This window comes from Coregonus lavaretus (assembly GCF_964263955.1).
Source record: "Coregonus lavaretus genome assembly, chromosome: 33".
Lineage (NCBI taxonomy): Eukaryota > Metazoa > Chordata > Actinopteri > Salmoniformes > Salmonidae > Coregonus > Coregonus lavaretus.
This window is the reverse complement of record NC_140020.1, coordinates 32,922,119-32,937,594: the sequence shown is the minus strand read 5'-3', so window position 1 is coordinate 32,937,594 and position 15,476 is coordinate 32,922,119. Positions and strand designations below refer to the sequence as shown.

The following is a 15,476-nucleotide window of genomic DNA, read 5'->3' as shown; positions in this document are numbered from 1 at the left end:
GGTATATTGGCCATATATCATAAACCCCCGAGGTGCCTCATTGCTATTATAAACTGGTTACCAACATAATTAGAGCAGTAAAAAATAAATGTTTTGTCATACCCGTGGTATACGGTCTGATATATCACGGCTGTCAGCCAATCCGCTTTCAGGGCTCAAATCACCCAGTTTATAATAGAGATTAGATCACTGGGATCTATAGAGTTCACATGCTGTGGTTGCAACTTCTGTTGTGTTTATTAGAGATTACTCAGCAGCACAACTTGGGTTTATCTTGAAGAAATCCAATTAAGGCTTTCTGGCACTTTCAGTTATTAATGTTGCTGGTGGTGTTGCTTTGGTGTTGGGTTGAATGTTTTCTCTTACTTAGTAAAACAAGTCATTAGATATTCTATGGCCCAGTAAGAGAGGGGTGATGGGCTTTTGTGAATTGCCTGTTGTGGTTAATGATTGACATGACATACTTTTAAACCAGTCAGTCAAATGATTTCCTTGCAAACTGTGAATGTTGTGGTTCAATCAATACAGCCTGTGGTTGTGCAGCCTGTCACACTGTCACATAGTTTTTGGCTGAATCCTTCATTAGTCTTTCTCTCCCCTCAGACGTTCCGATGGCCGATTGCCAGTAGAGTGGATGAAAATGAGATGCTGGAGGTTCAAGTGTTCAACTACAGCAAAGTCTTCACCAACAGGTCAGTTACTTACAATACACTCAAACACAATACTGTAACGTGAGTACTACTATAATCTCTCATGGACAGACTACATAAACATAAATGGTACCATAGATCTGTCAAGATACAATGGGATGCGTGAGAGAATGAGTAGCATTAGTTCCAGTGCTTTGGACAAATCACGATTTCGCAGGTGTTAGCATCTTTCGAATTCCGGAAAGGGAGGGGACATTTGGCCGTAATTTGCAAAGAGAGAGGGTAGAGGTCCTCTTCGGTGCCGATCCTCGTCCTATTTTTCATCTTAAAACACATGGACCCAGAACTTAATCGAGCATATTGTATGACCAATTACACAAGACTTTAATTCTGGGTTAACCGAGATTATTACTACTACTAACGAAACTCAAACCAACAGATACCTAAGTCACAGCATGCTCAACACACTCCAAACACGGGTCAGAGGAATAATACTACACACAACACTCCCACACACCACCAGACAAACCAGGATCTAACTAAGAGTTGGAACATTGAGGGAAGGACACCATAACACTTCCAACACTTTTCATCTGCCATCCTCAGACAGACATAATGCAGTCAATAATCTAGCATTTCAGATAGGCAATCAGCTCCTAACGCTTCTTGACTATGAGGTGATAGATTGATTCAATTCAATGTGTGATAGGCTGCGGACCGCAGGACAGGATCTGAATGGGTTTCTAATAGAGAGGAGCAAGGCAGTAATTAAATGTTATTAGAGCTGTGTGTTAATGGATGCATCTGTCACACCTGAGCTCAACCACTCAGACTCTAAGGCAGAGACTTTAAGGATGAAGTAAAAACATAGATACAGTATATACAGTAGAGACTATATCTCTATCTATCTCTATAATTACAGATTATATTCCGCTCAAATTAGGCTCTATGCGCATGTGATAAATACAGATACATCATCACTAACTTTGGAGGCAATTTTCTTTCTACTGGCTGGATACAGCCAGAGATGGTTTAAGTTAGTACATTCAGGCCATTTGTGTTGTTAGGAATAAAGCCAGTGAGTCCAGTGTCAACCTCGGTTAGCTATACTGTATTAATGTAATCAGTTCAGACACAGGTCTACCAGCTGCCCAGTGGCCTCAGTGACTGACTGCTGTGTCCCGAGTCCCGACAGTGGGCTTCCCACGCAGAAACCCTGTGTGTGTGTGTGTGTGTGTGTGTGTGTGTGTGTGTGTGTGTGTGTGTGTGTCTGTATGTGTGTGTGTGTGTGTGTGTGTGTGTGTGTGTGTGTGTGTGTGTGTGTGTGCGTGCGTGTATTTGTATTTGAACCGACGTCGGTCAAATAGTTGTTTAATAACTAAAATAAAACTTGAAATGTCAGTTAATCGCTCAGCACTGCTTGTGCCATGTGTTGCCCTGTAGCTACAATGGCTGGCACATTTTCATAGTCCAATGGCCACCCACTCAAAAATTTGTTGTTCTGTGACCAAGAAAACAGAACTGCTAAATTTCAGCAGATATTGTTATAAACACGAATACTGTGTGATTCCAAACTTGTAAAAGTTGCAAAAAATTTTTAAATCTTTAATCAAAGTTATAATATTTAGCATCGAAATCACAGTGCATCTTCGGTAATTTCCCTAGCAACGTTCTGACATTCCTATGTTTCTCCTTGGTTACACGATTTAAGAAAATCTGGTTGTTTCAACTAATTATTATGAATGAATTATTAATTGATGTGTTTGCTCAACTGATGTTCATTCAACTAGTAATTATTATTTGAGCAAATAAAGACTTAACTAAAAAAGGCTGTGCAACTGGTTACACACACACAGTGCTTTTAACATACAATGTTTTCAACTGACATATTTGACACCTGTTAACATACATGATTACATTGTGCATGTTCATTTATACAGTAATTATTATCCAACATGTCCTCACCTGGGATTTGAACTCATAACCTTTTGGTTCACAGCATTTCAATCTTCCTGCTACGTCACCATGTCTGTATCAATTATCAGTTAATCTGACTATTCTCTCATCATTGATTTGATTTACTTATTAATTAGTTTTGAACCACACAGTGTTCATATTTCATAAAATGATCTACGTAATGATGTTGAAACTTTGCGGTTTTGTTTGCTAGGTCACAGAATGCCTTTTCTAAAGCCTTTTTTTGGTGGGTGGCCCTGGACTATCAAACACAAAGCATCAGTTCATATATAAAATATGCTATGTGGGTAACACACCAACACACACACCTAACAAAGGGAGTTGGTAAACCATTAAAGGTGATCCTAGCATGCGTTATTCTTCTCACACCTGCCCATATGTCCACAGAACGCCTCATTACGAGAGTAACCGATACCCTTTCTGGCTGATGGTTGATAGCCTGATAGTCACTATGTCACTATGGCCAGCAGGCCATGTCACACCCAGTTCAGATTGTAATGGATGGGGGTGGGAGTGGGGGATGACAAGGGTCATGTTACCAAAACACAAAGAGTTGAGTGATGATGATGACACACATGCACGCACGAGCGCACTTTGGTGGTTTCCCTGGCCAGATATATGCATGATTAAAAAACTTTAATATCACCTCATATACCAATGATGCAACCTCTGTGTTGCACCAATGGGGAACACTGCAGTTTAATACAACCCAAAACTTTATTGCTTCTCAAAGTTTTTTCCTCCAATTATATCTGTGTTAAGGGATGTGAGCGTGACTGTATAAAATCCTTACTCCACAAAGCCCTCCACAGTGTATAATTCATGCGTATCTTCTCCTCCCCCTCTCCCTCCCTCCCTTTCTCCCACAGACTGCAAATCATACCATCATCCCCATTATCCCTGCACTGTAAAAATACTCTTTGGATCAACCCCCCCAAAAATTACTTAAACTGGTTACAACTAAATGAGTTGTTTTATTTTTTATTTTATTTCACCTTTATTTAACCAGGTAAGCCAGTTGAGAACAAGTTCTCATGTACAACTGCGACCTGGCCAAGATAAAGCAAAGCAGTGCGATAAAAACAACAACAACACAGAGTTACATATGGAATAAACAAAACGTACAGTCAATAACACAATAGAAAATCTATATACAGTGTGTGCAAATGTAGTAAGTTATGAAGGTAAGGCAATAAATAGGCCATAGTGCAAAATAATTACAATTATAGTTTAGTATTAACACTGGAGTGATAGATGTGCAGAAGATGATGTGCAAATAGAGATACTGGGGTGCAAATGAGCAAAATAAATAACGGTAGTTGGGTGGGCTAATTACAGATGGGCTGTATACAGGTGCAGTGATCGGTAAGCTGCTCTGACAACTGATGCTTAAAGTTAGTGAGGGAGATAAGTGTCTCCAGCTTCAGAGATTTTTGCAGTTCGTTCCAGTCATTTGCAGCAGAGAACTGGAAGGAATGGCAGCGAAAGGAGGTGTTGGCTTTGGTGATGACCAGTGAGATAGGTTTTTTCAATTGAAAAATACTACATTTGTTGAAACCAAATATATGATTCAATGCCAACAGTTTTATGTGATTATTACCAAACCTTTATTTTAAGTTGCAACCTTTCAACACTCAACTTACTTTTACCCTTTGGGTAAACCTAATAAATAACAAATACAAACTGATATTTCATGTTAATGCAACCAATTTTTTCATCTTGTTCCAAGTTTGGAATTAGCTATCCACATTTCTTAATAATTCAATAAATTCCCTGTAAAACAATTAATGAAGTTGGTTCAATAACTATAAATAAATGTTTCCAAACATATTCTTTAAACAAAACTTTCACATTTAGTAACCACAATATTATAACCAAGCATTGGCTACTTTATCAGGCTCTTTAGTGTAGAGGGTCATTATCATTCCCCAGAGTAGCTGCCCTTCACATAGAGAACTCATAAACTGACTCCTAACTTTCACAGGGGCATGGCCACACCATAACAATAACCATATTGTTATAGGGGTGGCAGACAAGTTATGGCTCTAGGGGTGAGAGAGAGAGAGAGAGAGAGAGAGAGAGAGAGAGAGAGAGAGAGAGAGAGAGAGAGAGAGAGAGAGAGAGAGAGAGAGAGAGAGAGAGAGAGAGAGAGAGAGAGAGAGAGAGAGAGAGAGAGAGAGAGAGAGAGAGAGAGAGAGAGAGAGAGAGAGCGAGAGAGAGAGAGAGAGAGATTGTGTGCGTGTGTCACGCTCTGGCTCCGGGACTCTGTATGTTGAGCCAGGGTGTGTTCGTTTATGTGTTCTGTTTCTATGTTGGGTGTTCTAGGTTGTCTATTTCTGTGTTTGCCTGAGTGACTCCCAATCAGAGGCAACGAGTGTCAGCTGTTCGCTGGTTGTCTCTGATTGGGAGCCATATTTAAACTGTCTGTTTTCACCTTGTGGTTGTGGGTTTTTGTTCCGTGTCGGTATTTGTTTTACCGTGGACTTCACGAGTCGTGTTTTGTTTGGTATACTTTATCCAATTAAAGTCATGTTTGTTTCACACGCTGCGCCTTGGTCTACTCACTCCTACGACGATCGTGACAGAAAAACCCACCATACAAGGACCAAGCAGCGTGTCCAGGAGCAGGCAGGCTGGAATTACGAGAAGTGGAGAGAGAATTGGACGAGAACCATGGAGGCCTGGTCCACGGGGGAGAGACAAGCCCAGAAATTTTTTAGGGGGGGGCTCACGCCGTGGACGACGGGGCAGCAGGAGTACGGGATAGAGTGGTGCAGAAGGTTGGCAGAGAAGGCCGCCAGGTTAAGGGGGCCACTGGTCACAGAGGAGAGGGAAAGTGTGGAGGCACGGCGAGAGGTACTGGGGTGTGTTACCAGTCCGGTCCGGCCCGTTCCTGATCCCTGCGTAGGGCCAGTGGTGTGTGTCCCCAGTACGGTCCGGCCTGTTCCTGCCTCTCGCACCAAGCCTACGGTGTGCGTCGACAGCCCAGTCCGGCCTGTTCCTGCTCCACGCACCAAGCCTACGGGGTGCGTCGCCAGCCCAGTTCGGCCTGTCCCTGCTCCACGCACCAAGCCTAAGTTGTGCGTCGCCAGCCCAGCCCGGCCTGTCCCTGCTCCACGCACCAAGCCTACGGTGTGCGTCGCCAGCCCAGCCCGGCCTGTCCCTGCTCCACGCACCAAGCCTACGGTGTGCGTCGCCGGCCCAGCCCGGCCTGTCCCTGCTTCACGCACCAAGCCTACGGTGTGCGTCGTCAGCCTGGTCCAGCCCGTTCCTGCCACTCGCACCAAGCCAGGGGTGCGAGTCGTCAGCCTGGTCCAGCCCGTTCCTGCCACTCGCACCAAGCCAGGGGTGCGAGTCGTCAGCCTGGTTCAGCCCGTTCCTGCTACTCGCACCAAGCGCGGGGTGCGAGTCGTCAGCCTGGTAAGGCCCGTCGCTGCTCCACGCACCAAGCCAAGGGTGCGAGTCGTCAGTCCGGTGAGGCCCGTTCCGGCTCCACGCACCAAGCCAGGGGTGCGTATCGTCAGCCCGGTCCGGTCCGTTGCTGCTCCACGCACCAAGCCAGGGGGGCGCATCGTCAGCCAGGTCCGGTCCGTTCCTGCCTCACGCGCCAAGCCAGGGGTGCGCGTCGTCAGTCTGGTGCCTGATCAGGTACCGGTCAGCTGCTCCACAACGGAGCGTAAGCAATCCGCTCCGTCGATGTCCAGTCCAGATCCAGCCAGCGGGGTCAGACCGGACCAGGGGCGCTACGGGGGAATTATGGAAGGGTGGTGGTCAAGCCCGGAGCCGGAGCCGCCTCCGAGGAGGAATGCCCACCCAGCCCTCCCCTGTGTGGGTTTTGTTGAGGCGCGGTCGCAGTCCGCGCCTTTAGGGGGGGGTACTGTCACGCTCTGGCTCCGGGACTCTGTATGTTGAGCCAGGGTGTGTTCGTTTATGTGTTCTGTTTCTATGTTGGGTGTTCTAGGTTGTCTATTTCTGTGTTTGCCTGAGTGACTCCCAATCAGAGGCAACGAGTGTCAGCTGTTCGCTGGTTGTCTCTGATTGGGAGCCATATTTAAACTGTCTGTTTTCACCTTGTGGTTGTGGGTTTTTGTTCCGTGTCGGTATTTGTTTTACCGTGGACTTCACGAGTCGTGTTTTGTTTGGTATACTTTATCCAATTAAAGTCATGTTTGTTTCACACGCTGCGCCTTGGTCTACTCACTCCTACGACGATCGTGACAGCGTGTGTGTGTATGTGTGCGGTGAGTGATTTTGAAAGAGTCAGGCGCAGGAGGGTAAATCTCAGAATAAAAGGGTTTATTCCAAAAACACAGCGGTTCGCAGCAATGCGTCAAACACTCCAGTGCGTACATCAGGCGCACTGGAAAACAACAAGGCACACGGGTGAAATATCCCGGTGATACAAAATACAAGGAGCTCCACCGAGCTAATCTAGCACCGACACCAGCCTCGGGGACAGCCAGGAGGACGCGGAGCAGGGCGAACCGGATGGAAATCCCGCAACAGGGAGGGATCGAGGATATCCCTCACCGGGACCCAGCACCGCTTCTCCGGACCGTACCCCTCCCACTCCACGAGGTACTGAAGGCCCCCCACCCGACGCCTCGAATCCAGGATGGAATGGACGGAGTACGCCGGGGCCTCCCGCACCTCAGACTCCTGGAGCAGACCAGCCACCACCAACACATGGAACGAGGGGTTAATACGGTAATCTGGAGGGAGCAGTAACCTATAGGTAACCTCATTTATTCTCATCATGACTTTGAACTGCCCCACAAACCGCAGGCTCAGCTACCGGCAGGGCAGGCGGAGGGGCAGATTCCGGGTCAAGAGCCAGACCCAATTACCCGGAACAAAGACTGGGGCCTCACTGCATTGGCGGTCAGCGTGGCCTTCTGGCGACGCACGGCGCACTGGAGGTGGACGTGAGCAGCGTTCCAAGTCTCCTCCGCATTCTGAAACCAGTCATCCATCGCAGGAGCTTCGTTCTGGCTCTGATGCCACGGTGCCAGAACTGGCTGATAACCTAAAACACATTGAAATGGCAATAGGTTAGTGGAGGAGTGGCGGAGAGAGTTCTGGGCATATTCGGCCCATGGCAAGAACACTGACCACTCCCCCAGCCGGTCCTGGCAGTAGGACCGCAGGAACCTACCCATATCCTGATTCACCCGTTCCACCTGCCCATTAGTCTCAGGGTGAAACCCAGAGGTCAGGCTGACCGAGATCCCCAGACGTTCCATGAACGCCTTCCAGACCCTGGATGTAAACTGGGGACCCCGGTCAGACACTGGCACCCTGTAGTGCCGGAAGACGTGAGTAAACAGGGCCTCCGCAGTCTGCAGGGCCGTGGGGAGACCGGGCAGACGAAGGAGGCGGCAGGCTTTCCAAAAGCGGTCCACAACAACCAGGATGGGGGTGTTACCCTGAGAGAGGGGAAGATCAGTGAGAAAATCAATACACAAGTGGGACGATGGCCGTTGTGGAACTGGTAAGGGATGTAACTGGTGCCTAGGTGCCTTACTCTGTGCGCACACCGAGCAGGAGGAGACGTACACCCTCATGTCCTTAGCCAAGGTAGGCCACCAGTACTTTCCGGTCAGGTATCAACCTGGATGACCAGAGGAGGGGGACGTGTGTGCCCAATAGATCAGACAGTCACGGACAAGAGACGGCACGTACCGCAGCCCAGCTGGGCACTGAGGGGCTCTGTCAACAGCCTACAGCTCCCAGACAAACCTTCGATAGTAGTTGGCAAAGCCAATAAAGCGCTGCACCTCCTTTACCGTGGTTGGAGTCTGCCAATTACGCACGGCTGAAATGCGATCTCCCTCCATCTCCACACCTGAGGTGGGGATGTGGTATACGAGGTAGGACATGGACTGTTGGAAAAACAGACACTTTTCTGCCTTGGCATAAAGGTCATGTTCCAACAATGCCCCGTGGTTGTGCTGAATGCTGTCTTCCCTCGGACACGAACCAGGTTGTACGCACTCCGAAGATCTAATTTTGTGAAGAAGCCCTGTGCATTGACTCGATTACAGATGGAATGAGGGGTAGAGAATAATTATAACGAATTGTCCCCTTGTTCAGTGCTCGGTAATCAATGCAAGGGTGCAGACCTCCGTCTTTCTTCTTCACAAAAAATAAACTTGAGGAGGCGGGCGAAGTGGAGGGACGTATGAACCCCTGACTCAGGGACTCGGAGACGTATGTCTCCATCGCCTCCGTTTCAGCCTGCGACAGGGGATATACATGACTCCTGGGAGGCACAGCGTCTACCCGGAGGTTTATCGCGCAATCCCTCGCCCGATGAGGTGGAAATTTGGTCGCCTGCATTTTGGAAAACGCGTGCACCAAATCAAGGTATTCGGGGGGAATGCGCACGGTGGAGGTAGTGTCTGGACTTTCCACCGTGGTTGCACCAACGGAAACAGCTAGACACCTACCCTGACACAATGGCGATCACCCCGTGAGAACCCTCTGCGGCCATGAAAAGGTCGGGTTGTGTAGTGCTAACCAGGGAAGACCCAACACAACAGGAAAATCAGGAGACAAAATAATAACAAAAGGTGACTTGCTCTCTATGGATCTCTTGCGTAACCATCGTGACTGGTGCTGTAACGAACCCTGACCCTAATGGCCGACTGTCAAATGCTTTGATGGGCAGTGGAATGGATAGGGGAACCTAGACCTAGAATACCTAGACTCTGAGCTAACGACCTGTCCATAAAGTTCCCAGCTGCGCCTGAATCGACCAGCGCCTTACACTGGGAAACTACTGTGTAATCAGGGAAGGTGACTTGTATGGTGCAGTGCGCAGCAGACGGCTCTGAACCAGTGTGGGTTTGCGCTACCTGGGGTGACGCGAGAGTGCTCTGCCTGCCGCCTCCAGACCTGGAAGAACCCTGACAACAGCGTGCAGCAGAATGTCCTCTCCTGCCACAAGAGTGACACTGGAGCTGTCGTCCTCTGTTCTCCCGGATCACTGCACCACCCAGCTCCATCGGAACTGAATCCGGGTTGAAGGGGGGTGGAACGGGCAGGCCCCTTCCAGGACGTCCTCTTGCAGCTAGCAGGTTGTCCATCCGGATGGCCATGTCCACCAGCTGGTCAAAAGTCAACATGGTATCCCGGCAGGCCAGCTCTACTTCTCAACCATCAGCCCGGCTCCATCCGAGCAAGAGAAGGTGTCCGCCCTTGTCTCCTGCCTCCCGGGGTAAGCCCTGTAGTTGTCCAACGCGGCTCCTACTTCACTCCAGACCGCGTTGGTCTACTCCAGGGCTTACCCCGGGAGGCAGGAGACAAGGGCGGACACCTTCTCTTGCTCGGATGGAGCCGGGCTGATGGTTGAGAAGTAGAGGTCCAGCTGCAGGAGGAATCCCTGGCAGCGGGAAGCTGTCCCGTCATAATCCCTTGGTCGGGATAGATGAATCCCTCTGGGTGCTGGGGTGTGGGTGGCTGGATCTGGTCGCTCAGCTGGTCACGAAGGGTCGGTTCCACTCCTCTCCAGGCGTTGGACGACCTGAAGAACCCGATCCATCGCTTCTCCCAAGCTGGCTAGCATATTAGAATGCTTTTGGACCCGTGCCACAACTCCAGGCATGTGCTCTTCTCCTGCTGACTACATGCCTGGGTGTGTGATTCTGTGGTGAGTGATTTTGAAGGAGTCAGGCGCAGCAGGGTAAGTCACAAAATAAAAGGGTTTATTCCAAAAACACAGCGGTACGCAGCAATGTGTCAAACACTCCAGTGCGTAAATCAGGCACACTGGGAAACAACAAGGCACATTGGTGAAATATCCCGCCGATACAAAATACAAGGAGATCCACCGAGCTAATCTAACATCCACAATAAACAATGACACACAAAGACAAGGGGGCAGAGGGAACTCTTATACAGGTACTGATGAGGGGATATGAACCAGGTGTGTGTAATAAACAATACAAAACAAATGGAATGATAAGATGAGGAGCGGCAGTGGCAGTGGCGAGAAGGCCGGTGACGACAAACACCGAAGCCTACCCGAACAAGGAGAGGAGGCAGCTTCAGAGGAAGTCGTGACAGTGTGTGTGTGTGTGTGTGTGTGTGTGTGTGTGTGTGTGTGTGTGTGTGTGTGTGTACACAAGTTTTATTCATGTCTCACTGTTGGCCAACGGGGGGCACTGCTTTGTAATGTGACGATGAAAACTAAATCATGTGCAAGTTTAAAGCTCTCCTTCATTTCTATGAGAGAATACTAAACAACCTGTGTATTGTTTTCCCCTCATATTCCAAGATCTTCTCTGCAGTCATTTCTTCTAACAGCAACACTTATTCTTGTAGCTAAGCTTCATTTTAATGTATTACTCGATAGAAGCCAGCTAACTTGAGATTGTAAGGGTTGACCAAGAAAGAAAAATGAATTTCACTTGAGAAGGAAGGAGATTACCTCTGCTCTAAATTATGAAGCAGATGAAAGTAAATTGTTTGGCAAATGAGGATCAATAATGAATAGCACCTTTTGAAGAGCTAAAGGGTGAGCCAGAACATGATAGGCTGGTTTTCTTCAATTATTCAGGAGTTGTATACGCGTTACAATGGCTGAAAGGAACCGACAAACCGTTCACTTTTCTGAGGAGGTATCGAGGTATCGATCACCATCGTGATAACAAAAGGACAGAGTAGAGAGGAGAGGAAGATGGGGGGAAGAGAAGAGAGGGGTGGAGGAGAGAGAACAGTGGAGGGGACAGACTGTCTTCCTGTATTCTCCTGTACCAAATAGATGGATGCAATAAAAGTTTCAATCGTTTTTTTCTATGAAAAAAGAGATAAAGCTATACTCCAAACTAGAGAATCATCCAAGGACATGTATACCATGGTATTATTCAGTATTGAGTATGGGAAGTCTTACCTACTTCCAGATTAAGCCTAGCTGTCTGTGCTGGTGGGGGAATGATTTGTGACAGTGAGGATTAAACCCGGAGTAAAGTTCTGTCCATAACGTTTGTCCTCTATTGAATTATATGTCTGTGTTGACTAATGTTTCCTTCATTTGGCTGCAGTTGTTATTTTTTGGCTACAATATTCTACTGCATACTGCATCCATCTCTCAGGAGGGAGGGAGTTAGGGAGATTACAGGCACAGAGAAGGGGGAGAGAGGGAAAGCATGAGAGAGAGAGAGAGAGAGAGAGAGAGAGAGAGAGAGAGAGAGAGAGAGAGAGAGAGAGAGAGAGAGAGAGAGAGAGAGAGAGAGAGAGAGAGAGAGAGAGAGAGAGAGAGAGAGAGAGAGAGAGAGAGAGAGAGAGAGAGAGAGAGAGAGAGAGAGATGGGTGGGTGGGTGGGTGGTGAGGGGAAAGGGTAGAAAGGGAGGGAAAGGGTGGAAAGCAAGAGAGAGTCAGGCTTACACGAAGCAACTTTCACACAATTTTAGTTGCAGTTGCAGATTGCAAGTGACATCGTCTCAATCAACTTTGCTGTTACATGAAGCAACTCAAACGCGATTAAAATTGCATGTAACAGCAAATCTAATTGAAGCTACTTCTGTCATATTGTTTGAGAAATCTAAACTCACCCCATGTTGTTCTGTTGCATTACATAGTGGTTTCACCAATTATTAGTTTATCTAACTGTTTGGTTATTGTAACAGCATGGATATAGACAAAATGCAGCCTGTACAATTTAGCTAGCTAGCCAAAATGACATTGCAAACACCAACACGGCTAGCTAGCAACGAGCTAACCAAGCTAGCAAGGAATTAAGCTCATGTTAGCTATCTAGTTAGCACAGTTCATTGTGAACAAGTTCAGTTGAAACTGGTCAGGGAAAGGTTTGGGTTCACTTCAATAATTGCATTTATTGACTGCCAAACCATGTTCATCAGACTAGCCATGATGCCAATTTGTAAATATCTCCCGTTCTGCTAATGTCTCTTCTGTCAACCTTTATGTGCACTAGCAGTGACAGGCAGCTGTGTTGACATGACATCTGGGTAGGAATTCGGAAACTTCGAATAGATCATGTGACAAAGTATTCGTTTTGATTGGCTGTGGCTTGCAACTAGTTGCACAAAGCTGAAAAGTTTCAACTGGATGCAACAAAGTTGCAGATCACATCCGGCTGTGATCGGGAGTCCTATAGGGTGGAGCACAATTGGCCCAGGGTTGTCCGGGTTAGGGGAGGGTTTGGCCAGGGTATGCCGTCATTGTAAATAAGAATTTGTTCTTAACTGACTTGCCTAGTTAAATAAAGGTTAAACAAATAAAAATAGTTGCAAAGGGATGTTTCTGGAAGCAACCAAAGTTGCTTTGTGTAACGGCAGCCTAAGAGAGATACAATGGTTGGTGAAAGAAAAGTGGATACAGAGCTAGAGAGAATTTAGAGTGATGAACACAATGGTGATTGGTCTTTTAGTGAAAGGACCAAACCGCCTCTGTTACTCTCTCTACACACACACACAACCACAGTCACACATATCCTAATAGCCCAAGCTTGCTCCCTGCCTGTCCCTTCTCATAATCCCCAGGCCTCTCACTGTTACTGACCGTCCCTTAGGAGAAGTCCCGCCCTCAACCTCCTCCAGTGTGTGTGTGTGTGCGTGTGTGTGTGTGCATGCGTGTGTGTGTGTGCGTGCGTGTGGATATATATTAGGGTTGTTTTAGTGTATGATTATCAGGCTGGGCCTGACATATGGGACACCTGGGATAGGATAAAGTAATCCTTCTACCCCCCCCCCAAGCTAAAAAAAAAAAAAAAAAAAAAAAAGATACTGGCTATAGGGTGAATGCACCTATTTGTAAGTCGCTCTGGATAAGAGCGTCTGCTAAATGACGTAAATGTAAATGTAAATGATATGGCAGTGGTAGCCCAATGGGTTCCAGTATACTGGGTCTTTGTGTGGTGTGTGACTGATTGATCTGCTATAATATTGTCAGGGGGAAACTATATAAATGATTCACACTTTTATAATTATCTGACTGAATACGGAGTGTTCCAGGTTTCGCTCTCACTTTAAACAAACAGCAAATTACATTTGCTTGTAAATGATTTGTGAAGCACATATGAAGGCCTTATAAATGCTCTATGAAGGCTTAATGAAGCCTTTATACGTGTTGGTCATAGAGTGTAATCCATATTTCTCTATGCAGTCTGGTACATGGTGAAACTCTGGGATGTTAGAGAATGGGAATTGAGATAGGCTTATCGCCCAATGAAGTCATTTGCAGCCTTCAGGTTTTTTTTGCGTCAAAAACAATTGAAAATAATTGCATTTTGTTTTTCTAGGCAGCAATTTATTTCAGGCAATTTTGCTCAAGGACAGGAAGCTAACAGCACTCTTATGTCCATATACTTAATGAATGAATCACCTACGTTTTCTTAGACATTTTGTTAAAGTTGTTTTTCCTCAGGGCAGCGATAGCAGCTAATGAGTTTCCCCCGACAATATTATGAGGAAATAACTGTCTGGTGTTGGAATGGGGAGAGAGTTGGTTGCTACTTAACTTCAAAAAGTCCTCACTGGCGGAAGGGTGGTGGGGCTGTGCAGAGGATATGGTGTGTGTTTGTGTGTCCGTGTGTCCGTGTGTCCGTGTGTGTGTGTGTGCGGCGAGAACAGAGCTGCTGGTTTGACAACAAGGTCTGACAGTCTCACTGCAGAATCAGACTTCCAATCTCTTGTCCATAAACGTAACATTTTGAAGGTTAAGTTCAGGCATTAATTCCAAATAGTTAAGTTAAGGGGTTAAGGTTTGGGATAGGGTAAAAAAAATAAAAATAAAATAAGTAGTGCCTAGCACTGGGATTGAACACGCGACCCTCGGAGCCGGAGCTGGCAGCTTATGCCCGTCCACAACACCTAGCGAAACCCAAGCCTACATGATGGTTATAGTGCTCACCGTTGCCCCTAGTGGCCGGTTTTGAAGTCATCTCCTGACATCCTGCTTCCCTGGATGGACGTCTAATTTCGCAGTGGATCTTGAGCAACCTGGCTGGGTTTGAAGTTTTGAAGTTTAATACTCTATATAGTTGTATCCTTTCTCTGAGAGAGAAACAGGCATGAGAACACAGGGAAACGTGACAATATGTCAGTATCGGAAAAGAGAAAGTGAAAGTGTATAAAGAAAATAGTGTGTGTGACCTTTTATTCAGTGTTTGTGTGCGTCCGTATCTGCATCTGTGTCTGTAGCTCTTTCTAATAGGATTCTATTATTCAGTCTGCTCCTCTTTAATGGTTAGTTGCTGTAGCGGCTGGCGACAATGACACACTCTCCCTGCCTGTCAGAGCCAGTCTCCATCACTCTGCCTAAAAGCACACAATCATCGCACGCACACAGACACACAGAGACACACACACTCACACACACATATGGGAATGTCAGATAGTCAAGGAAGACAGTGAAAAGAGAGATAGATACAGAGAAACAGACTGAGCTGTTCAAGGACAGCACTATCAACCTAATTCAATGGAACCTACCAAACTCAGCTGAAATGCAAGTGTGGCCTACTTGAAGCCTTCTCTCTGAACGATCACATAACAATACCAATGTTTTTAGCCAAGGCACAGTCCTATGCCACAACCAACTGAATCAGGAGTATTCTTCTCTATTTGTGAAACAGTGGTTGCTCATGGTTCTTGTGGTTCTGTTGTTCCAGAGTCATTGGAACCTTCAAGATGGTTCTACAGAAGGTGGCGGAGGAGGGGCAGCTGGAGGTGACAGACACACTCATCGATGACAACAACACCGCCATCAGGGTAAGTCCCAACACTGGTCCCTGATCAGTTTAGATATCTTGAGCCATAAGAATGAGAGTCCTTCATACTGATCTATGGACAGCGTACTGTATATACCGAACTCAGCCAAATAGACAAG

At 46.9% G+C, this 15,476-nt stretch overlaps 1 protein-coding gene across 1 annotated transcript in view; it reads left to right on the top strand.

Moving 5' to 3' along the window:
- The window catches only part of otofa (otoferlin a), a gene marked incomplete at both ends in the record, with an annotated part of 140,055 nt that overhangs the window by 55,421 nt on the left and 69,158 nt on the right, over positions 1–15,476 (top strand). The window contains 2 exons of the mRNA XM_084150942.1: positions 604–692; positions 15,259–15,358. Of these exons, the coding sequence (XP_084007068.1) occupies positions 604–692; positions 15,259–15,358 (189 nt within the window). The remainder of the gene's footprint in view (positions 1–603; positions 693–15,258; positions 15,359–15,476) is intronic.